The sequence below is a fragment of the Acanthopagrus latus genome, chromosome 23 (genome assembly GCF_904848185.1).
Source record: "Acanthopagrus latus isolate v.2019 chromosome 23, fAcaLat1.1, whole genome shotgun sequence".
Taxonomy (NCBI): Eukaryota; Metazoa; Chordata; class Actinopteri; order Spariformes; family Sparidae; genus Acanthopagrus; species Acanthopagrus latus.
In genome coordinates, this window is record NC_051061.1 from 9553874 (window position 1) to 9577359 (window position 23486).

The 23486-nt window shown below is 46.2% G+C and overlaps 4 protein-coding genes across 9 annotated transcripts in view; 2 read left to right on the top strand and 2 right to left on the bottom strand.

Moving 5' to 3' along the window:
- The window catches only part of arhgdia (Rho GDP dissociation inhibitor (GDI) alpha), a 13586-nt gene extending 11182 nt beyond the window's left edge, over nucleotides 1-2404 (top strand). Inside the window, exon 6 of the mRNA XM_037090316.1 lies at nucleotides 669-2404. Within this exon, the coding sequence (XP_036946211.1) occupies nucleotides 669-868 (200 nt within the window). The 3' untranslated portion in view covers nucleotides 869-2404. The remainder of the gene's footprint in view (nucleotides 1-668) is intronic.
- Nucleotides 1891-10206, bottom strand: cdr2l (cerebellar degeneration-related protein 2-like). 4 transcript variants are annotated; one of them, XM_037090311.1, is made up of 5 exons: nucleotides 8859-9632; nucleotides 7373-7485; nucleotides 5916-6064; nucleotides 5237-5401; nucleotides 1891-4260 (listed from the first exon to the last, which is right to left on the bottom strand). In XM_037090311.1, exons 1-5 carry the CDS (start codon nucleotides 8995-8997, stop codon nucleotides 3339-3341), a joined length of 1488 nt encoding a protein of 495 aa, XP_036946206.1. In that variant the 5' UTR covers nucleotides 8998-9632; the 3' UTR covers nucleotides 1891-3338. The 4 variants fall into 4 exon arrangements, with proteins under 4 accessions (XP_036946206.1, XP_036946209.1, XP_036946208.1 ...); XM_037090314.1 differs by lacking the exon at nucleotides 8859-9632 and adding an exon at nucleotides 7647-7775; XM_037090312.1 differs by lacking the exon at nucleotides 8859-9632 and adding an exon at nucleotides 9666-10206 and having other exon boundaries at nucleotides 3339-4260.
- On the top strand, nucleotides 7708-20175 carry smim5 (small integral membrane protein 5). 2 transcript variants are annotated; one of them, XM_037090318.1, is made up of 3 exons: nucleotides 7708-7905; nucleotides 19174-19292; nucleotides 19378-20175. In XM_037090318.1, the coding sequence occupies exons 1-3, from the start codon at nucleotides 7730-7732 to the stop codon at nucleotides 19455-19457; spliced, it is 375 nt and encodes a 124-aa protein (XP_036946213.1). In that variant the 5' UTR covers nucleotides 7708-7729; the 3' UTR covers nucleotides 19458-20175. The 2 variants fall into 2 exon arrangements, 1 of the variants encoding a protein (XP_036946213.1); XR_005073073.1 differs by lacking the exon at nucleotides 7708-7905 and adding an exon at nucleotides 16406-17480.
- Nucleotides 10751-22672, bottom strand: recql5 (RecQ helicase-like 5). 2 transcript variants are annotated; one of them, XM_037090310.1, is made up of 20 exons: nucleotides 22508-22672; nucleotides 22180-22301; nucleotides 21556-22077; nucleotides 20816-20912; nucleotides 20604-20715; nucleotides 20367-20529; nucleotides 20195-20277; nucleotides 16124-16342; nucleotides 15948-16044; nucleotides 15264-15300; nucleotides 15121-15179; nucleotides 14713-14783; nucleotides 14524-14617; nucleotides 14282-14446; nucleotides 13519-14201; nucleotides 13396-13441; nucleotides 13101-13307; nucleotides 12925-12997; nucleotides 12688-12844; nucleotides 10751-10955 (listed from the first exon to the last, which is right to left on the bottom strand). In XM_037090310.1, exons 1-19 carry the CDS (start codon nucleotides 22602-22604, stop codon nucleotides 12720-12722), a joined length of 3072 nt encoding a protein of 1023 aa, XP_036946205.1. In that variant the 5' UTR covers nucleotides 22605-22672; the 3' UTR covers nucleotides 10751-10955; nucleotides 12688-12719. The 2 variants fall into 2 exon arrangements, with proteins under 2 accessions (XP_036946205.1, XP_036946204.1); XM_037090309.1 differs by lacking the exon at nucleotides 10751-10955 and having other exon boundaries at nucleotides 11130-12844.
- Nucleotides 22673-23486: the final 814 nt, after the last annotated feature.

A 23486-nucleotide genomic window follows, 5' to 3' on the forward strand; every position in this document is an offset into this window, starting at 1 on the left:
GAGTTAGATGAGACTAAAAGGTCAGCTACGGCAGCGAATAAAGCTACACAAAGCATACTGTAGTTGATTTGTGAATTCTGCCTTGATTATTTCTTCTGGATACATATTAGGAGTGTTATGCACCTTCCGCAGTCTCACTCATAATAATTGACCATTTCCTACTGTTCAAAGTTTTCATACTTTTTCAGCTACATCTCTATACAGATTCAAGCCCACAATGCAGTTTAGCTCCTGGCTAGTATTCAAGTACAAGCTAGCTTCGTGGCTATAGTATTTTAAATCTTTCGTTCTCATGCTCACAGTCTGACTCTTCATCCTCCTTCAGACGTGCCTTCAATGAAATTAAATCCAGCAGTTCAGTTTAGAATCAGCTTTTCAACAACCACTGAAATATTCTATATCTTTTACGTATAACTGATATTTAAATCTTTAAAGTCACCAGTGAGCATTAATGTCAGCTTTTCAACAATCGGCATTCACAACCACAGTTTTTTTCAAAATGTGCCTTCTCTAGTTTGTGGCATAGTCAACATTTTAAATGGCTACAACAGAGCAGTAGTTGCCAACAAGACACTAAAAATAATGACCTAAATGGAAATGAAAAGGGTGTGAACAGTATCTCAAAGGAGCCTCTTACAACCCCTCTTCTCTCCCTTTCTGATGCACAGTTGACAAGTCGGAGTACATGGTCGGTAGCTACGGGCCCAAACTAACGGAACACGAGTTCCTCACCCCCTTGGAGGAGTCGCCCAAAGGGATGATTGCCCGCGGCTGCTACAACGTCAAGTCCAAGTTCACCGATGATGACAAACACGATCATCTCTCCTGGGAGTGGTGCCTCAGTATCAAGAAAGACTGGAAAGATTGATTCCTCCTCACCACCATGATTTGTCCCTCTTTCGTCATCTTGCTGTCATTCCATTCTTTCTGTCTGGATCCGTCTCTGGTTGATTTAAGCTTTTTGCTCTCTCCGTCCATTGACACCAGCTCTCTTCTCCACCCGTTTTCCTTTTCTCGTTTCTAAATCCCAATCACTCTATCATTCCTCCCATCATTAATGCTTTATTCGTTTGCACCCGCCCTTCTGTTTAGTATTAAATCTTGAAAATGGAGAAAGCAAACAATGTGACAACAATCCAGATTCTGCAGTTAGGGTTTGTTTATAAAAAGAGAAATAAGTAAAAAAAAAAAAAAAAAAAAAAGTATATTATCTGTTAACGGATGAACTATGTGATTCCCTTTTCTGCTTTCTTTTCTTCCCCCTTTTCACTCCTCTCTATTTTGTACGAGTACCGTGATCTGCCTTTTGAAAGCATCTTACAGGAAGCAGTAGTGCTGTATGTGCATGGCCACTGTACGCTCATTGAGTATTCATTGCTGGACACAACTCTTGGACGCAGCCCTCCTAAAGCCGCTGAGCAGATTATTTGTACCAGGGTCGTGGTAAATTATTTGGAATTAAGGCCACCTCTTTTTCAAATGACGTAGCACCCTGCAAAGTCTGCTGAGAGAACGGGGGAAACAAAATTACCTCTAACCCCTTATGACCCCTGACTTTAGGTGTGGCTGTCGCTCTCATGATCAGGGTATTTTGGCACTTAATTTAGCAGCCATGTGGCCTTAACAAGAACCCTTAAGAAGTAGACGATCCAGTTGAGCCATTTGCCTTCAGATTATTTGATTATTTGCCAGACCATCATGTGAGACTGTTTTTTAACAATACTTGTAATACACGGACAGGACATCAGGACTTTTAACACCTTTATTTCAGGGTTGATTTGTAAAACCGTAACATGTCGGTGTCGATCATATTATCTCCACTGACAAACACCGTTTTTCATCGCAGTACTTGTAGTTTTCTAAACATCAGATAAGTTCAGCTGTTTTTTGTTTTTTTTTTAGATCATTTACAACAACTGTTAATGAGTCCAGGCTTTTTGTCACCTCTCGAGTTCCTGAGGCCATATTTCCAGGGTTACCTTAGTTGGAACACAGGCACTGTTAAACCGCTCACCTCGTATTACTCAAGTTGACAAATTCTGACTGTGCCTCCAGTCTCTTACAACCACATGCTGCTACTGCTGACTCAGTAGCACTCTGTCCTCAATATCAGTGAGATGAAACCTTGTCTGTTATTCACTTTTAAACCAGAGCAGAGACATCAGTCCATAACCAGACACCAGTGGGTTAACACATCCTGCCGTTTTTTTTTGTTTGTTTGTTGTTTTTGTTTTTTTTTTTTATTCACTCCATAAATATGTGAACGAAGTCTGTTTCCACAGCTTCATTCAGCTGTCACGGACTGATGTTTCTGTCTGCAGGTTCAGTTTGACTCAATGTGTGCTACTTGTATTACCTACAGTTTACTGATCTCCTGTGTTCACATTAAAGTGTTCAGACTGGGCCTGCGTGTGTCCCGTTGTCTTATTTTATTTTTTACCTGCTGTAGGATTTAAATTTCTGCCTCCCTGAGCACTTAAGAAATATAGCAACCATGTTTTTTTTGTTACTTTAATTAACAGAAAACATTTTAAATGGCCTACTACAGAAATGCGGTAGTACAGTGCAGAACAGATAACGTATGACACGATCGAAGCCCTGAAACAGATCATTCCCCTGCAGCTTGCGATGCATTCTGTACAAACATCACAGAGGAGTCGCCTCCTCCTGATGAGTCGGAATAAACCATGTAAGTGAACAGATCTCCATCAGACACTCACAGAGGAAACACTTTGGCAGCTGTCTTGAAGGATTTGTAGCATCCGACAAATTCAAAATGCTAGCCGGTCAGAAGCTGGAGTGATTTAGTTCCTACCTGCTTTTAAAGGTTAATGTAGCACTTAGTGTTTATTAGACAGGTACATGCTTTAAATGCTGTAAGTAATTTCGAAGCCAGTGGCCCTTTTTTTTCCTCTTATATTAATTTGTCTTGATTATTATTTCCTTTAAATAAAAAATAAATGGTAACAGTTAAGTCATTTTTTCTGCATCAGGACATCTCGATCACAAACACCACACCACACACTAGACTCTCCTAAGATACAAACAAGACCATCCGTTCTGATTACTTGTCACTCGGGGGGGGAAAAAAAGGCATTTCATCCACATCCATGATCTCCCATCCTTGTAGTGAAATATAACATTTGGCAAATTAATCAACCCAGATTCCATCCAGGAGAGCGAATGGGGGCGTTCACCGCTGAGAATGTGCATAATTTGACTACAGGCATCCTCCCATGAGGTCATGAGTGGTTCAGTGTAAGACGGGATGCCTTCAAAACAGTGAGGTAAAGTAAGAGTAAGTCACTGTTTTCAGAGCCTGTAGCAGCAGCAGCAGCTCATTTGTTCCCCTTCCTGCTCTTGGTGGAGTTCAAGTCACTCTTGGTCTTCTGCAGGCGGGAGAAGATCTCTTTGAACAGGGCCTTGTACTCCGGCGTGTTCTGGCTCAGCCGCTTGTCCACCTGCTCCACCTGCCTGCTGATCCCCTCCAGGGCCTCCGGCGTGGAGGGAGTTTGAGGGGGCGTGGGAGGTGTGGCGACGGCCCCCGATGTCGAGGGCCCCGCCGAGACCATGCTGTACTCCTTCATGGAGGGGTCCCTGGAGACGGGCCGCGAGGTCTGCACCCCGGCGTGGCACAGGCTCTCCTCGTGACGCCGGCACTTCCCCAGCAGCTCCTCGTACTTCTCCAGCAGGGCGTGGTACTGCTCGTCCACCTCCCGCAGGATGGACATGCCGCGTTTGCGCACGCCGTTGGCATGGAGGGCGTAGCTGCCCTGGCGCCTGCCCGAGGCGTCGCGGGCCGAGATGGCATTCAGAGCCGTGTCACTGCAGCTCTTCCTCACCGGGCCTCCCTGCTGCCCCGCGCCCTCTCCTTCACTTCCTTCGTCCAGCCCTGTGTCGTCCTCCGGGGTGTCCGTCTCGGGGCCGTTGTTAAGCAGCGCCTCCAGGCCGTCTTCCATGTTCCCAATCAGACACATCCTGGACTTCCTCAGCTGCTGCATCTCCTGGAGCTCAGCCTCCAGCTCCTGAACCCGCAGCTGACAGCCCTCGGCTCCCAGGAGACGCTGCTCCAGGCGTTCGAACTCCTGCAGCACGGTGGAACACTCCCGCTCAGCGCACTCCCTCTTGGACCGCTCCGTGGCCATGGCTGCACGCAGGGACGAGACGATGTTCCTCAGGCGATCGTTCTCCTCCTCCGCTGGCTGTCTCTCAGCGAGGTCCACGCTGCCCGGGTTGGCCAGCAGGAAGCCATCCTCGTACCTAAAAGAAAGTGTCACCTCACTCAGTGATCTGGATTTAAAGCATGATTTGTTAATAACTTTACAAGTGCACAATCATCCAATCAGTGCAGCAGCTCGGGTGTTCTTTAAAGGCTTTATAAAACCTGTAGTGAGTCATGAGACATCAGAGACGAGACAGAAGACCAGATTCAAATCTAAAATAAAAAGATTTAGATACGATTGTAATACTTTAATTTTGGACAATCTCAGTGTTTCTCCTTTTTTTGTTCATTTGAATCAACGACATAGTTTAATAGATTAAACCTAAAGAAGATGTATTTATTGTTTAGAGGTAGTTTAACCACATCAAACCATATGAACTAGAGCCTGAGACTGGATTATCTAGGATTAAGAGGCGCAACTAATCTGTCATGTATTTGCTTTCCATTATGATTTAAGATACTGTTTAATGCAGCACTACAAACTCAATACATTTTTTCTTCAATGCCCATTAATGAAGCCATTTCAAATATTCTGTATCAATATTTATCTATATTTCAATACTTTTGACAAGACAAGTTATTGTCATAGACGATATTACAAACTTGTTTACTCTGAAGTTAGATCATCAAAGTTGTTTTTTTCATTCCTGGAAAGAAGAAAAAGTGGCTAAATTAGCTTAGCTAAGGCTATCTGGAGCTCTGTCAGTTTGGTGTGCAGTTAACTCCCCCAATACATATATATTTGATGTTAGAATAATGTGGTTAGGTATGTCGAGATGTCAAAAGGTACATTTCTGGTATCAGTTCAAGATGGATCAAAGATGTAACCACTGAGTTTTGGCTTAGCAGGGCATCGAAGCCTGATAATTACAAAAGAATCCCTTTTAATAAAACCCACAGGCACCCTGCAGAGTGATCAGTACATCTGCGTTGCATTAGCAACCTAATAATCTGTGCGAGGAAGATAAAGTGAGACCAAAACCAGACTACAGCATTGGTGTGTCAGTCGGTGACCTTGGTGCGGTGCAGAGCTCTTTCAGGCAGGGGAAGGAGTGGACAGTCTTGCGGCGCTCTTTCTTCTCCCGGCGGACCCTCAGCTCCTCCAGGGTCCGCAGCTCCTCCACCCGGGCTGTCAGGCCGTCCACCTGACTCTGCAAGGTGTGCATGGTGCCCATCAACCTGTCCACACACACACACACAAATGTTTGCTCAGTGCTCATTATGTCATTACTGAGGTGACTTAGTTCTGTCTTCATTCAGCGCAGTGACTCACCGTTACAAAACAAAGAATGTGACGGAAGCAGATTTACAGAGAACAGAGGCCGCCACTGAAACTACTTTTAGACTTCAGACCAGCAATATGATTTGTAAAGAACTCTGATCCCTGATTATGGTTATGTAAGTGCTAAAGAGAGGAAAAGTGTAAAGGGCTTTAGAGCTGCTGAGGTAGACGGGGCGGCCTGTAAACAAACAAATGTTGTAACTTCAGCAAAAAATGTGGAGCGGTTGTACATTGCAAAGCTACTTAATGTGAAGCGTGACACCTCGAGGTACCAGCCTCTTCTCGGCCTGGCTCCTGTGAACCTCCTGTGGACCTCCTGTATGTGGTGATCCGTGGTCTGTGGCGTCATTCTTGTTTTTCCCCACATTGTATATTTTCTGGTATTCATGGCTGTTTATGACTGACGGTCACCTGTCTATTTTCTGCTGCGAGGCCTTGCTCTCCAGCACCAGCTTCTCGTTGGTGATCTCCAGCTCTCGGGCCGTCACGTCCAACTGTTCATACACTTTGGCGTGCTGCTCGTTCATCTCCCTCAACATTTCCAGCTGCTTGGAGAGGTACTGCCAGGGGAGAAGAGGTTAATATTAAAACCTGTAGATGAGCGACTATACATATCTTATTCTTGTTCAACAGCTCATCTACTGCACTGATTCCATAACAGGACGACCACTGCAGATACATGTGAAGCTTGAGGAGCAGCTCAGTTTGAGCCAACAGATATTCCAATTAATTCACATAAAGTATTCAGAAAAAATAAATGTACGCTGAGTCAGCTGTAACACCTGAATACCACCTGTTGTGATACAGAATCCTTATAAACTGGGAGGCAGGGACATTAAAGATGAGAGGCAAAACTCTTTGACAGGAATGAAAAGCAAAGTAATAAGAAATACTAAAAGTGATGGATGAATGTTGAAATCACAAAAAAGTAACAGGCAAACGGTTGAACTAGGTATCCAGATGTAGACGTGATAGATAAATAGTTGAAATAGCTACAAGTAAATGACTCAGATAGTTCGCTGGAAATAAACGGTTGAAGTGTCAAAGTAAAAAAATGATGTTAATGAAGGTTAATGTTTGAAAAAGTGAGCTAAAAGTAATAGAAAAATGTTTGAAGTGGATAAAATTAATGGATAAATGTTTGAAATAGCTAAAAGTGGGCTAATGGATAAATGTTGACTTAACAAAAATGTAATACGTAAATGGTGAAAATACTTAAAGTAATAAACGGTTGAATGAGTCATGGAAATGTCAAATATAATTGGTTGAATTAGCTAAAAGTAAGCAGTTCAAATAGTTCGCTCAAAGTAAATGGTTACAAGTGGCTAAGAGTAACAATGCTAGCCCAAAAAAATATGTTTAAAATAGTTAGCCAACAGTAATGGATAAATGATGTAATTAGTTGGAACAGTTAGCTAAACTTAGCCAATTATCAGACACAAAGATTAAGAATCAAATTCTACACAGTGATTTCAACATTAGCATTTAGCATGTAGCTCTCGTTTTTCTGGGAGCTGAATGCAGTTATTTTGAGCTAGGCTACTTCAGACCAAAGACTGGCAAAGAACCGCAGCATGGTGTAGATATGTGTATTCAGCTGCAGGTCTGGATGATACAGAAATGTTAATTAATTCGAGCCTGTTTGTGTTTGTGTGTGATGTGCTTCCTGTGTTGTGTGTCTCCAGGCCTCTGACTAACCGAGCAGAGTCTTTTGAGCTGTGGCGAGGTGACAAATTCAGTCATTTTAGCATTTCATTTCATGCTCGCTGAATCATCTTTTACTTCTCTCCCTTCCAAGTGCTGCGTGCTTTACAGTAACCGGCTTGATACAAACTGTAGCCAGGTGTTGTGAGCAGGGACGGCCGTACCTCTATCTCGTGCACCTGCTCCTCATTGTTGACGTACATCTGTTGGAGGGAGTCTTCCAGCTCCTTGTTGCGCTCCAGGAGCGTCTTGCCGAGCTCGGCCGCCAAGTGCAGGTCTGGACGGGGCGAGAGAGGAGGAGGAGGAGGAGGAGGAGGAGAACAGAGGTAAACAGCAGAGAGTGGTGCGGGCTGGTGGAGAGCATGACTTCACCTCATGCATGGTGTCGGAGCTCCTGAGGACAATCACCAGGTCATATCGACGCAAACCTGTACCCACCTGCAAACTGGGGGGGCCAACAGCTCACACACAGCTGCTGTTATTTCAAAACACAGCTTGATGCATACATTATTCATCTGCTCATGGCTGAAAAGAAACCTAGCTGCTTTATGGAGGAGGAGGAGGAGGAGAATCCTGTTGGCTCTGCATACATAGAGCCCATAACAACACGGCACTGGAGGAGTGGACCGATGGGAAAGGAAACAGAAGAGCTTTTGACACCCAGTCCTGGACAAGAATGCAGCGTTTCATCACCGCGGTGACAGGAACACACACACACACACACACACACACACACACACACACACACACACACACACACACACAATCAGGACCAGATTAGAGACGATTTACAGTCGATGTGTAAACCGCCGTACACGGTCCAGCAGGAGCCTCCTCCGCTTGATATCATTAACAAGCATCACTAGGTCACACTGAGTGCCTGCTGTGTGGCTACATTCGCACAGGGAGACGGGGACAGGCTGTTATTTCCTGTCTCAACAATGCAGCGCTGATAACGCAGCATCGTTCAGGACGGTGAGCTAAATGTGGGGATTGCGAGCCTTCACCCCGGGGGCCCGACTCAGTAACGGCCCCCCCGCGACACGTGCCGAGTATCGGTTATGTAATTTCAGACTCCAGGCCCTGTTATGTCGAAGAAATACATCACAGTGTTTGTACGTTCGCTCTCCGCACGTGCACCCATGTGATGCTCCCTGATGTGTGAGTGAGGGCCCCAGCTGCGGACATGACGTCACCACGACCCCACACCACCGAACTTTTTTTTTTTGCCCGATCACAATGAAAGCACAGGGTCACCAAATCTCAGAGCTGGCAGACGTCGAAGTTGCGTAACAGCGTCATATTTCTAGGGCAGAATCGAGGCCGGATGTGTGTGTGTGTGTGTGTGTGTGTGTGTGTGTGTGTGTGTGTGTGTGTGTGTGTGTGTGTGTGTGTGTGTGTGTGTGTGCGTGCGTGCGTGTGTGTGTGCTGCTGATGGACGTAGCTCGTTTTGGCAGTTCTGTCTGCAATCTGACCCCGAAGCCTGGAATCTCTGATCCCTGGCTAAGGAGGTCTGAGTCTGGGGCTCCCTAATCAGATCAGCCCGGGGGGGCTTAATGACTTCAGGCTGGATGCTGAAAAAATGGTGAGATGAGATGCAGACACACATACTGTACACACACACACACACACACACAGAGATGAATCCACCTGTCTCTCTGTCCTCTCCGACTATGATCTGACACAAAGCTGCTTTAGCTCTCTGGGTCAGCAGGTAATCACGGGGTGGGCTGATGATCAGGCCAGCCCTGCAGGAGGAGGCACATCTCTCCTCGGAGAGTGCATCCATTTAAGTCATTACCGAGGAGAGGCTGCATCCCACCGTGGCAACACAGGAAGTGGAGGAGAAAACACATTGGGGACTCTGCGCCTCCGCCTTCCACGTTCATTTAAGGTCACTGACATCACCTCCTGCTGAGGTTTTACACTTTGTTGTATTTATACAGACTAAACAACAGGACGTGTAGGCCTGTAGTCTCAGCTCTGTCCATTTTCTGCATTTTGGCCTCACACACCCTGAGTGATGTCACTGCCTCCCCCTACATGATCGGTGCTCTCACATCCCACAGAGGGAATACAGAGGGATGGATTGAACACAAAGGAGAAGGTACGGGAGGAGAGGAGAGGAGTGCTGCGGTGCACCGAGGGAGATCACACAGCGGCGTTCACTCAGGCAGACAGGCAGGACTATTCTGGGAAACACCGCTGACAAGATCAAACATAATTGGCAGAGCAGGAGATCAGAGATGAAGTGCAGGGACAGACAGACAGACAGACAGACACATCACAGTTCCCACAGTGCCATCACTCCTGCATTAAAGCGAAAGTGTGACATGAAGAGTTTGACAATGGATGCAACCATCCACCCCCTCCCTCCTGCAGAGATCCCTTCACCCCGGGGTGCAGTGACTGTGGATGGAGGCATTGTTACATCGTGGGAGGAGAAGGGTGCCTCACCTTGCTCCAGGTCCCGCTGGTCATACCACGGCTCCTCTTCCTCCGTGACGAACTCCTCCATCCTGCCCGCACGAAGCATCGATGCCGAGGAACTTCTTCTCCTCCTTCTTCTTCACCGGCGATGTGATCTGCTAATTCACCGACTGGCTCCCCCGGAAGTGACACCAAACAACAGCGGCGCAGCCTCCCCGAGAGTGTCACCCCTCGAGACGAATGGCTTCGGAGCCCCGGCGGTGCACCTGCGTCTCCATCCGTCTGCGGATGTGAACCAGAGAACCCGCTGGTGGAGCGACTCAGAGTGTGTCTCGTGTTTGCCTCCTCAGTGTGTCGTGTGTGTTGTGTGGTGTGGTGTGGTGTGTGTTGCGGGGCCCTGCAGACGCGGGTTGACAGCAGCACGCTCCGCGGCTGAGCGCTGCTGCTGCTGCGTTCATGTGCAGTCGGAGATAATGGCCCCGATGTGGGAACTTTTAACTCTTTACCCCGCTGCTGCAGCACTGCCATTTGCAGATCGTGCAACAATAAAACAACATCACTCACTTGTTAGTTAACTTGAAATTGTACATGTTCAGTGAGAGTTGCACCATGTCGTTTTGGGTAAGGCTTAATTGAGTGACTCTAATCGTCTCAACAAGAACAACACAATTTCATATTGTTTTACTCTGTTTACATGTGGCGGACCCTGCCACCTTTCAAGTGTTCTGGGGACCTTATTTTCCTCTGAGAACAGCTTGTTTATTCAGTTATGGGACAAAGAACTATTTATCTGTTTGTATTATTACCTCATTAACATTGTAGACATATAAATCTCTACTACGAAACAAAATAGTATTATATACATTTTCGGGGCTGATGCCAATATATGGATCAATAAGCTTCTTCTCATTGTCTGGATGTGGGCGATTAGAGCTTTAAGTTACGAGGGGCACGCGAAAGCAACACAACTAGGGGTGACGTCACCGTGTATTTGACAGGCAGCGTCCCCGGCACGGACATCTCCCCCTCCTCCCCCAGCCCTAAAGCTCCTACACGGTTAATTGTCCAATTGCAGACGTGGATTAGGACAGTAAAGGTCTCACACTCCTCTGTCCCCATTCAGCACAGACTTTATTGTAAATATGTCGCAGCAGAGAGTAGACACACTGTTCACACTCTGCACAGCCAGGCTTCTGTGTCCAGCTGTGCTTTGACTTGTCTTTGGGTCCTGACTGTGGAGACGGACTCCGCGGCCTCTCACGGGCCTGACAGGCACTACGACTAAGGGACAGTTCCCTCATTGGAAACCATGTTTTTGTAAACACACAGAGAAAAAGAAAGAAAAAAAAAAACGCAAACAGGACAGTTTAACTTCATACAGGATGGATCATTTACATCAGTTTTCTTTGTTCTGCGGTCCAGCAGACAAAGACAAGATATGTAGCAGCAGTAAAAATATCTACAGTATACGGCTCCCACGACCCAGAACCACCTGGTTTATGTCTTTATTAAAACCTCATTCCAGTTCTGTTGTATTTTTTAAATCCCATTTAAAACGAAATGATGTATTCATTTCATTCCTATCAACACTATCCACAATGTGCCTCTAGCCATGCTGTTAGTGTGGCTCTGTGGATGGATGAAATATCTGCACATTGCAGAATGGATGGATAACCATGTACAGCACATTCACATTGTCCCCAGAGGATGAACCCTCATGACTCTCATCAGGCGGTCAACTCAAAATTTCAGTGTGCCCAGCACTTTGGTTCATGACCGAGCACCAGCAAAGCTAACGACATTCCCATCAGCCTCAGCTCTGCTTTGAGTTCAATGCTAACTAACAAAGGTTAGCATGGTGAACATTGTAAACATTGGCGTATGTGCATCGTTGTTGTTAGCATGTTGGCATGCTGACATTAGCATTTCAAAACACCAGGTATAGCTAGCACAGCTGTCAAATAGTTGTTTTATTAAATAAATATGCCCTTTGTATTCTTCTTAAACCTTTTCATTGATCATGATGAACACAATGAAGTAAAGCGAGGGGGAACTTATATGGACTCAGAAAGAAAAACATGATTTTAACAGAATCCGACTGCACTTTCAGGGCCACAAGGAATGGTGCAACAGCATTTTCTCCTATCCTTTAATAAAAGAATGGTCTATTGTATCTTATTCGGAAGGAGACATTAAAGTAAGAACTGAAGCACCTTTCCTTTAAAGAACTGAACCAGCTCTTCTCATGGCCGCCACCAAGCTTCTTCTGAGTCATTTCACTGCAAAGCAAACGACATTCCCATCAGCCTCAGCTATGGGTTTAGTCGGTTGCTAATTAGCCTGTTAGGCAATGAGCAAATGTTAGCATTAAATGCGCAAAACTAAGACGGTGAAGCTGGTAAACATCATCGTGTTTGCGTTGTCATTGTGAGCCTGTTAGCATGTTAACATTAGCATTTAGCTAAAAAAAAAAAAAAAACACACTACCTAAGTGAAGCAAGAAATGCCTGCTAACTAGATTTTTTTAAGCTACAATTGTGAACGTGGTAAAAAAAAAAAAAAAAAGGAAGACGTCTGTTTAACATCAGCATATTAGCACTTCCATTCTCATCATGTTAGCATGGCTATAGAACAGGCCTTGGTTTTCAGTCATTTCAACACAGTATGAAAATCAACTTTACAAGATTCAAACATATTTCGGTTGTAAATGCAGACAGAAAGGGAGTCTGAGGTCTCACAAAAGCTCCATATGGTAGTAAAGTGACTGAATAACATTTATGCTATGGTCATCAGTAATGTAAATCATACACAATTTCCAGTAAATGGGCTGAAATATAAAGAACACTTGCCACGTTTTAATGCAATGTTTTACCTCCCGCTCTCTCAGGCTTTAACAGTCCACGTTATTGCTTAATCATTAGCTACTGTAGCAGCAACAATGCCTGAAAAAAGCAGAACTCTAGCAGCAAATCAACCAGAAATCTGGTCAGCAGGCGTCTGCAGTGAACAAGGGGGAAGCTGAGGCACTGACAAAGAGGAAGAGTCTGACCCTTAAAAAAAATGGCTGTATTTCGCTTCCCGTCATTCCTTGTTCTCCGTGGTTTTGCAGCTGTGCGGTCTTTTAAGGTGCTTCCAGTCCGCCTCGCTCTCGCAGCGCTTGACTGTGCTGAAGAACTTCTTGATGAGCGCTTTGGCTTCTGCTTTAACTGCGGACACAGAGAGGAACATTAGAGGTGAGTCACTGTGTGCAGCCAAGCACAAGTTTTAGATGAACAACCTCCTTTACCTTGGCCTTTCCCTTGACTCCTCCCCTCTGCAAGAAGGTGCGATAAGTAGCGTGCGAAGGACTTAAACAGCTCCTACAACCGAAGAAAACACCAGCTGACACGTGATACTTCTCACTTCGTCTCATACTGATTGTCTTGTGCGGACAGGACACGTCCAGATATCCGCCTCTCTCACCTTGGTGGCGAACTTTCCCTGAGTGTAAAACGGGTCCAGGTAGTGGACCACAATATCGGCCGCCTCCTTCAGTGCAACAGGCTTCGGCGGCTCTTTGGCGGGCAGCAGGGCCCTCTCCTGCACGTTGGGGTTGAAGGTCACTCTTCTGCCGCGGCTGCGCTTCACCGGCGGGGAGGACTCTCTGTTCTGCTTCACATCATCTGTCACCTGGACACACACACACACACACACGTACCATGAGCCACTGAGTAAGGAAATAAATTGCAGGGGGATGGATAGAAGACAGACCACTTACCTCTGCTATTAGAGGTGGTTTAGCTTCTTCTTCTGGTTCGTTTTGTCTGTGTGAGAAGACATAATATTAGAGTTGAGAGAGGAAGAGTTTAACACAACACGTTTAATCCATTTTTCGTTTTACCTCGCAGAGCATGGGAGTTTCTCTTCTACCACAGTTTCGGACTTCATATCCTCCGTCGCCGTGTCTTGTACCCACTCCAACTCCATCATCTCCCTTTCAATGTTTTCCTCCTCATCAAAGTCTGGTATAACTATTACTTCTGTTTTACTCTCTACTAGGATCACGTCCTGCGACTCTGACTCCACAGGGCTGATCTCTCCAGCCTCCACAGTGACAGATGAGCACTCCCCACCGCTACTGATTTCTTGAGGAACCACAGTGGTAGTATGAGATAGCGTAGCATCAAGTCCCTCCCTGCCCTCCTCCTCCACCTCCACCTCCTCCACCTCCTCCTGGCTTTTGTCCGTTTTTTGTTTCTTCGCAAAGTACTGGGAAATGTTGCGGGAGCTCTTCGCCGCTTCCGCCAGCTTCTGCTGCTTCTTGCTCATGGCCCTGCCGGCCTTCGTCGGGCTGCTCAGGGAGGCAGCGACGGCCTTCGCTCTGGCTCTGATGGATGACGTTACAGCCAAAGACGTGTGCATGTCCGTGTCTCCAGAGCCTCCGGAGCTGTCGTTGTAAAACCCGCCACTCTCCGTCCCTTTGTCTGACAAAGAGTCCGACATGGAGGACTTCAGCAGATCCTTGGCCGTCTGGAAGGGGTCGGACGAGCCCCTCAGGCCTGCACCTACCCTCTTACGCTTCATCTGGGGGAACAATGGGATTTAAAAAAGAATACATGTATAGTCTGCAGCCAAAATAATCAAAATGTGGTGGTGGATCTTACCGAGTAGATCTCAGATGCAGGTGTGAACCCCTGCAGCTCCTCAGGAAAGTTGGAAGAAGAAGAGGAGGGTGCTTCCTCTTTGAGTGCTGTCCCAGCTTCTCTGGATTCACTGCTGCTCTTCCTCTTTTCTCCCACAGTAGAGGCTGATTTCTTCATCTCTGACACCTTCAAAACAAGATATGGCCTTCAGGAGCACGTCCTCCACAAACGACGCTGCGGCAGGCAGAGCGGTTGGGGCTTACCTTCTTCAGGACAGCGGCTTTGTACAAGTTCGCCGACTTGCTGCTCCTGAAGACTTCATGTTCCAGGTCCACCGCTAAAGACAGGGTGTCACAGCTGGGAAAAAAAGACATAAAAGTCAAAGCAGAGCTCAATTAGTGCAGGAAACTTTCTATGTGAATGATGGCTGAGGCTGATGTCTGCACGCTCACTTGAATGCATCTTCCGCCCCCTGCTGGCCATATAGTGTCTCCTGCAAGAGGTACAGGCAGTGCTCTCTGGCCTGAAACAGAATATACACAGTTCTATGGTTCATTAAATTCAGCGATAATAAACTAAAACTGTGAAATGCTAATCAATCATCAATCCTCCATGTATTAATGATAGGAGGATCCTAAGATGAGATACCGTACAGAATGTTGCACTGTAACTCCTTCTTGTGTTTCAACCCCCTGCTGTCTCTTTCTTTTCTCTCTCAGCTGCTGTATATACGCTGTTATCCACATCAACAGTGCAGCTCCCTTCCCCACCAATGACAGATGAGTCACTGGATTCCTGGAGACGTGCTAATGAGTGCAGCAGATATGAGGAATGTGTTGCGGTGCTGTGCTGTGCTGTACCTTCACGGTGAGCTTGGGGATCCTCTGGCTGCGGGCGTCCCTGAGCGGGCAGTTAGCATCTACACAGTAACAAACATCGATTACATGTCGGCGCAGACGAGCCTGGATAATTCGCTAATCATCTGATCTCCTCTCGATATTACCTGGGGGGACGAAGTCTTCCCTCCGACTGTCAGCTCCCTGAGGACGAGACACGAGCACAAGTTATTTGTCGCTAAAGCAAAGTAACTTCCAGAAGAAGAGGTGACACACCGGTACACGTCAGCAGCCTTACTGCCATTCACTGTCATTTCCTCATCATGAGGGAACAGCATCTGTGGTCAGCTTCCATTTAGTCAGTTATGACTGTTTTCACAGCACACGTCATGAGCAATCAGGGGATTATCATTTCATTAACAGCATATCTGTTTTTGATTCTGATTCTGATTCTGATTTGGGTGGAATATCCCTTTAATTTAACAGATTAATTATGTGAAAGGATTTAATGTTGTTCTCAATGCTCTTGGAATCTTTCATTTGTTGTTTATATCACAACTATTTTACAGTCCTGGCTTTCCTGCTTTTATAGGTGTTGTAAACCGGACAAGCTGCTCTCAGGAATCGTTCTGCTTCAGTGTTACGGCATTCCACCGAACATGTGGGAGCGATTTACCGCAAACCTCACTTTTACGTGGGGCCTCAACAATCCCCCCGTACCTTCCTGCTGCTGCCAACAGTTGGTGAGCAGATGTGCGGAGACACAACACAAACCGTTCCCGGAGTTGTTTTTCTAGTTGTGGAAAATAAACGTTGTCTGAGTTTGTGTGCGTTCGATGATCTTGAGTCACCTTCCGCAGGCTCATCTGCTTCCTGTAGAGGTCAGAAAACTCCTTTTTCCTCTTCGTGCTGTCGTCTTCACTGCTGCCGCCCTCCGCTTCGTCATACCTGCAAGGTGCGATCTCAGCGTCAATCTTCAGCTTCAAACAAAAGCATTACAGACAGTGTCACTGAAAAGTCGTCCTGCCTTTCAAAGCCGTAGCCTTTCTTCCCTCCTTGGTACTGGTCTGCCAGGACGCCAAACGGTCCGACGGGCTCTTTGCTCTGAGCTTCTGTCTTGGTGCTGAGTGTGGCCGCCCTCTCCAGCTGAGCTCGGACGATTTTGGGGTTCCGACAGTAGTCGCAGGCCCCGGCACAGTTTGGCGTCTTGTCCCCAAAGAACTTGGAGATGGTGGCATGGCGACAACTAGAGGGAAGATAAGAGAGACACCGCTAATTAAAAACTTCAGACGTGTCCGAACAAGCTGCTGATACAGAAGCAAGACGGTCGGAGACTGGTTTGTGTAGAGTTTGCATTTAAAAAAGGTCAAACCTCTCCATTATACACTGTTCATGTAGCGCATCATTGATCTATTGGCGATTGTGTAACCATCCCACGTGACTATGATCAATGTTTCTATTACGAAATAAGTCCAACAGTGCTCCTTTGTCACATGAGGAAGCTGGGAAACACTCACAAAACACGACAATTCTGTTCACTTCTAATGAGAGCGCACCTCCTTCCTGTCCTTACTTTTTCTAATCAACATCTCAGCTTTAGATGTGATAGTTGCTATTTTTACATACAAAACAACCTCGCAGTTCTGCACCCAGTGTTATGTAACAGCCCGTGCTCACACGCAGAGTGCGTTTGGGCACCAGCCCATCATGCGAGCCACATCAACAACATGCTAACCACCTTGCTGGCAGCAGAACGAGCCCTGAAGGAGAGAGGAGTGGTCGCACCACCGGAGGAGGAGGGGGGAGTGGGGGGGGACACAGAGAGGCACACATAGGCTCTGTGAAGTCACTCCCAGAGAGGACTGCTACGGAGGAAACAGCCCTGGAGGCAGACTAACTTCAGTAAAGCACAGCAGATAACTGACTCTCTGTGTCAGCACCCAAAACTGACACGGAGGAAGGAGGAAGAAGAAGAAGACGAAGAAGAAGAGGACAACAAACTTGAAGACCAAAGGAGAGAAAGATTAAGAGCAGCATGAAGGAGAACAGAAGGGAGTGGGATTTGTTTTTGTTTTTTGTTTTTTTTTACGTCATCTCACTTTTCCTCCACTCTTCATTCCTCCACCCATCAGTACCTGAGGAATAATCCCTCCTAACCGTAATCTCAAACTGACTGCTAATCTGCGTCTGCCGGTCTGAGGACTCCTCCTCTGGATGACGTAGCGCACGTTAGAGCAACAAACAAAGACACCCGGTGATGAACGTGTCATTTCTTCCCTGAGGGAGCTACCTGCCGTCACCTCCTCATCAACCGGTCTTGTTTTTTTGTTCGCCAGTCAATCCGGGCTTGGCTGAGCTTGAGAAAACTACCAAGACTGTCACAGGTAGGCACTTTTGACTGCGAGTGTGTCCGTGCAAATGCAGCACCTGAGAAATACTCCGAGCAGAGAGGAATGTGGTGAATGTGTTCTTAGAAACTTGTCAGTTGCAAACACACACTGGAGAGTTAAACCAGTCTGCTTTAAATCGAGGATTTAGGGTTACTTTTTAGGTATGTCGACTGGGTTTTAACAGCTGGTTGTCTGAGGGGTTTCTCACTGTTTCTTAGTTGTAATGATTAACATTATCATTTACATACAGTGGTCGAAGATTTAATGGGGAAATATCTGAAAGTATGTTTCCAAAGTGATGACATGTGGCTCCTTCATGCGAGTTCTGCTGCAGTAAGAGTGCTTTCGTGCAGTGTGAGAAACATTCAGTCGCACTGTAGGTAGGCAGTATTACTGGACACAGCAGCGGTCCTGCATGAGCTTCAGGAAGGTTATAATATTTAGTGTGTTTTATAGTCAGCTTTACGGCCATTTTGTTTACCAGTCTTTCACTAGTATTGTTTGAGTATTTTGAGAGCTTTATCTGAGCTTATCGTAAAACAGTAGGGAAAGCACTGTCCCACCTCTGACAAAAGGAAACAAAATCCACACATCAGCACCTCTGAGGATCATAATTACCAAGTTATATCTTGTTTGCTTAATTTGAATAAAAACCAAGTGCGTAAACAGCAACTTTCTATTTTACACTTAATTATGAGACGTATTATTTCTTGACCTGGACGAGGTCCAGACGACCAGTGTGACTCCAGGAAGTTTCTGTTCCCAGTGAAAAAATAATCAGACCCATAAAACCCTGTAGGCTGAAACGGAAAATGGCCGTTTTCAGCCTTCCGTTTCTGTACCAGTTGAACACAGAAGACAGTAAATGTTAATGAGTGAGCTTCTGAGGTGCTGATAGGCACATCATGCGAGCTAGGCTACCCAGCTCCACCTTGTTTCCACTCTTTGTGCTAAGTTAGCCTGCTGCTGGCTTCAGGTACATATCACTGTCATCTTGGCCACAACAATAAATAGTAAAGTGCCGTTTCCCCAAACTCTTCCTTTATCCATGCAACAAACTATTTTCTATTGTATAATCCAAAACAACAACCTGCAGCTTCCAAATCCAGCACATAGCTGAGCCCACAGACTGTCACACCCAGTGCCATTTCAGTAAATCGTGTACAACTTGACACATGAACACCACCCATTAAAAACACATCACGCTCTATACAATTTAAAACACAGCGACAACGAAGCCTTTTGTTCAACAGTTTAACACAGAGATGGACTCCGCTGTTGCATCGTCTCAAAGAAAGTCCGACAGAGAGTTGACCCGAATCACCCCGACTCTGCAGTGTTATTACCCCGTAAGCAGATTCACTTTCAGACGGCCCAGAAAAACCACATGCTTTACATCTGCGCACACCTAGAGAGCAAGACTCCGGCTTTACTATCTCTCTATAACCCTTCCACTCTCTCTTAAAGAAGGCGCTTTATCTTGCTCACAGACCGTAAAGATAAAAGCTGGGCTTCATGAGCTTGTGTCAACACACAGGCGGTGTTGTCTCACCCTGCTCAGGGTGTCGGGCAACAGGAGTTACATCCTGATGGCACTGAAGGAAGGCAAATAAATGCGACACTGTGTAAACCAACTTCCAAGCATGACCTTTTTCTAACTGTATATGCCAATATTCCATGACACTAGGATGGATCCCAAAGAGGAGGCGCTGGAACTCTTGAACAGGGTGTGGTACAAGCTGCAGAATCTGCCCAACGCCACCCCTATAGACCTGGGAGCTTTCTTTGTCATCCTAACCTTCATCTGTGAGTCTTCACCCTCTTTTATTACTCGTGTCTGTGTCTGAATTTGCAGATCTTGATTTCGTTGGTTTCATTTTCCTCCCCGCAGTGGTGGTCGTGCTCATGTCGGTGCTGACCTGCGTGACGTGCTGCTGTCACAAGACGAGGATGAAGAAGTCGGACATTTGAGCGAATGCGTTAGACTTAACGGGATGTGGTGCAAAGACGTCCTCCAGACTCATGGTCGTGTATAAAAAGACGGACACTCGAGGTATTTTAGTGAGCCATGAAGCCACATACAGGGTGTGTTCAACGGTACTAGATGAGTCCAACCCTTAGACAACAAAGCGGCCGACAAACGCAGAGAGGGATGTCCTGACAGGCGGCCAAAACACACCTGCCTACAGCTGCCAGGTTTTCAGGAGCGTCTGCATTCCTAGGAGCATCCCCACACTGCAACAACAGCACCCCTGGCCCCAGGACAAGGCAGGGCCAACACAAAGTACCTTTATCGAACACATGGAATATGAGTAATAAGAATGTGGAGGATAATCTTAAAAGCCGTAGCAAGTTGATGTTCTTTTTTTAACTTAATTGTGTCTCATTCTTGAGGAATGAGGATTGTCAGCCAGGCTTAGTTGGTGAGAGAAGATCCTCCCACAGGGGAAGCTGTTCTCAAACCTGCAAGTGTTCCCTGACACTTCACAACAAAGCCCCGAAGAGAGCTCAAGCCTGCCCTCTGCTGAGCACAAACTGAAAAGGGACTATGATTTTATTTTGAAAAGCAGAGCGTGTAGTGGAAGTTTCATGTGTAAAGCAGCATGTTGTATATGTTTATGTGTGGGGGGTGGTGACATTATGCGAAGTTGTGATACTCTGATTTATATCCAATAAAAAGAAAGAAAGAGTGGTTTGTGTTTACTTACGCTTCCTGGACACAGAACGACACCATGGCTTCAAAGTCTGTAATGGCTGTTTTGTCCGACTCCTTCGCGGTGCCGCGTTTTTCCTGGAGGCAAATTCACAATAAAACCTTTAAATAAGTGTTACCCACGAGCTTCCTCGCTGTTTGATTTTGTCTGGTATTGTGCTACTGACCTGTCGGCGCCCAACCTCCTGCCGGATGAGGAAGTTCATCTGATCCCTATCTTTTGGTGAGTAGTACGTGCGACAGGAGGAGGGCAGCCCGTCTCTCCCAGCTCGCCCAGACTCTTGGTAGTAGCTGGCCAGCGACTTCGCCAGGTTCCAGTGAGCTACAAACCTGCAGGATCAACCAAAACATTAGCTTGTGTACGTTCTGTAGCCAGTAGAAACAATAAAACCACAGAGCCTCACCTGACGTTGGCCTTGTCGACTCCCATACCGAAGCTGATGGTGGCCACAATAACCAGCACCTTCCCCTGCATCCACTCATTCTGGACCTCTGTGCGATCGCCTCCCTTCAGACCTGCAGCGTAAAACAGGGAGGTCAAGAATCTGAGCTCAAATCTTTCTGCGATGTCTAATCCCACAGCCTACATAGAGTTAAAAAGAAAAAAGGGGCTAACCTGCATGATACGCCTTGGCCAGTACTCCAAGCTTGGTCAGCTGGTAAGCCACAGTTTCACAGCTTTCCCTGGTCCGACAGTACACAATCCCACAGCCCTGCCCACAAGTATCACAAACAGGAGGTTGAGGGAGATTCTTATGCCCGTGTTCACAGGAACATGTCAGCTAACTGGGTTCTCATATACTCACTGGGTACTGCCTACATGACAGGTGGCATGCAAGTATGGTTTTCATGCTACATTAAAAAATGAGGCCAATACAATTATTGATATGTGAGAGTTCTGAAGATTCAGATTCACGGGCACACAAAACATAAAACAGATATCTTTATGAAGGATCATTTAAAGACTAACCTGATCCATTTAAAGTGGAAAATGTTTCTGAATCAATTTTAAGACATTTCTGACATTAAGATATGGCAATTTCTTGTTGGGATCAACTGCCACGTATGCAGCAATATCAATATATTGACATTAAGTTATTAGTGGCCGATTTATTGGCTCAGGCAATTTTTCAATCAGGTTCCATTTCCGACAGAAACCTCAGTTAGATGTTGGCTTAAAATTTTTCAACAGTTATATATATCCTGAGATGAACTGGATAGAAATTCAATGAAATCAGCCACGTGTCTGCTGCTCCTACTCGATTTTGAATCCTAGCAGCTGGTGATCTGCCATTCAAAGACACGGAGCACTTCCACTCACATAACCCCGACTCCCCCAGAGTCAAGTGTACCAACCTGTCTTTTAGCCCTTGTGTCTAGTGCCAGCGCCTTCTTGATGAAGTCGTGAAGGTGAGCGTAGGGGTTTGGCAGCAGTTCCCTGAAGATCACATCATAGTACAAGTTATTGCGGAAGACGGGTGTGACAAAAGACAGCGGCGAGCTCAGCCCCAGGGATCGGACAATGTCGTCTTGTACATTCTTGGGCGCCGTCGCCGTCAGGGCCAAACAGGGCACACCTGGCATGAGAGCACGCAGCCTGCCCAGTTTGAGGTAGTCTGGCCTGAAATCGTGGCCCCACTGAGAGACGCAGTGAGCCTCGTCCACAGCCAGGTAAGACAGCAGGCCGCGGGAGCACAGGTCTGTCAGGTGCGGCTGGAACGAGGGAGAGGCCACCATCTCCGGGGTGATGTAGAGCAGCTTCAGCTTGGGGCTGCTGCTCCCCAGATCGGTCAGGATGAGACGGCGCTCGCCTGCTGCGAGCTTGGAGTTGATGGAGCAGGCAGGGATGTTCAGACTCTGCAGACGGTCCACTTGGTCCTGGGGAGAAACACAGGAAGAGATCAACACGACAGATGAGGCTTGTGTTTACATCGTATTTAAAGGGATTTGCATTAGAGCAGAGGAAGCAGATGGACTGACCTGAATGAGAGCAATAAGAGGGGAGACAACCAGTGTGATCCCCTCAGCCAGCAGTGCAGGCAGCTGGTAGCAGAGGGACTTTCCTGCTCCAGTAGGCATGCACACAAACACATCCTTGTCTCCTGCAGGAAGACATCAACAGTCACCACCGAGCCACACATTATTCTGTCTCGGACAACAGTGACAAGGGGAATAATTCCAACTGAGCCCCATGTTTACATTCGGTGGTGAAGTTTGTCTGTTGCTACGAGCCAGGTAACGTCTGCTAGTTAGCATACAGATAAACTCCCGTTAAACCCCGCAGATAGACGGACTTTGGTGTACTTACGTCTGACCACCGCTTTGACGACATCCTCCTGTATTTTGGACCTGAAGTCGTCGAAGCCAAAGTGGGTTTTTAAAGCTTGTTTTAAAGTTGTTGTCATGTTCTTAATCTCTGCAAAGAACTCACAAAAGTCTCTCTGGCGTCGTCGCACGCCGATGACGTCACCAGAGTCGCGAAAAACGGAAAATAAAGATTTAGAACATTTGTTTTTACCAACAATATGTCACGTAATTGTGTTATTAATAAGTTATTTTCTTTTTTGTTGTTACTATTTATTATTACGTTACTTTATATATTGTTTCATTATTTTGTTTTGTGACACTGTTAGAGCTCTCTGATTGGTCCATCTGGTGCATGCCTTTCAGGTGCGCTCTCCTTTGTGCGTGCGCGTGTTTACGCGTGTGCGCGTGCGCCCTCGTGTGTGCTCAGATCTGTCACTTGAGTAAAAATAGTAATAACAGGTGTTGAAATACCAGCATCAAGTTATGGTATATATTAAGTACAAAAAGTAAAACATATTTATCATGCAAATGAGTCCATTTCAGATGAATGTATATTGCATTATATATTGCATATTGCATATTATCAGTGAGTTCATGTGTACATCACCTCAGGGTTGCAGCTGTGAAGAATGGGGCTGATTCATTAGAATCTGCTGCATGGTTTGTGAATTCCCCCGAGGGATCAATGCTGTTTTATGTCATCTTACCAACCCTATAATAACACATCATCATTTATTGATTATATCTTCAAATATACACCTATACAGTACTTGAGTAAGTGTACTCACATATGCAACAGTGAAACATGTAACTGAACTGTCAAGATAGTAGAGTGCACCTTAACTTCCTTATTATGTCTGTGTTACTTTAGTATGCCATAAATAATTTTACTAAATTTAACACAAAATAGTAAAGACAAACTAGAGCTTTCAGGCCCCCTGGAGATGATGAGCCTCAGACTGGCCACCTGTGCATGCCTG

What these genes read in the sequence shown, in the direction of transcription:
- smim5 (XM_037090318.1), top strand. Translation starts at nt 7,730, where the DNA reads ATGGCTGAAAAGAAACCTAGCTGCTTTATGGAGGAGGAGGAGGAGGAG. An exon ending in TGCAGCGTTTCATCACCGCG is followed by an intron (nt 7,906 to 19,173) that starts GTGACAGGAACA and finishes CCATGACACTAG; the next exon opens with GATGGATCCCAAAGAGGAGG. An exon ending in TGTCATCCTAACCTTCATCT is followed by an intron (nt 19,293 to 19,377) that starts GTGAGTCTTCAC and finishes TCCTCCCCGCAG; the next exon opens with TGGTGGTCGTGCTCATGTCG.
- recql5 (XM_037090310.1), bottom strand. Translation starts at nt 22,604, where the DNA reads ATGACAACAACTTTAAAACAAGCTTTAAAAACCCACTTTGGCTTCGAC. An exon ending in CGTCAAAGCGGTGGTCAGAC is followed by an intron (nt 22,302 to 22,507) that starts GTAAGTACACCA and finishes GTCTTCCTGCAG; the next exon opens with GAGACAAGGATGTGTTTGTG. An exon ending in AAGCCGCTGTCCTGAAGAAG is followed by an intron (nt 14,447 to 14,523) that starts GTAAGCCCCAAC and finishes CTTGTTTTGAAG; the next exon opens with GTGTCAGAGATGAAGAAATC.
- cdr2l (XM_037090311.1), bottom strand. Translation starts at nt 8,997, where the DNA reads ATGGATGCACTCTCCGAGGAGAGATGTGCCTCCTCCTGCAGGGCTGGC. An exon ending in CGGAGAGGACAGAGAGACAG is followed by an intron (nt 7,486 to 8,858) that starts GTGGATTCATCT and finishes CGCCCCGTCCAG; the next exon opens with ACCTGCACTTGGCGGCCGAG. An exon ending in TCGCAGCAGAAAATAGACAG is followed by an intron (nt 5,402 to 5,915) that starts GTGACCGTCAGT and finishes GTGTGTGGACAG; the next exon opens with GTTGATGGGCACCATGCACA.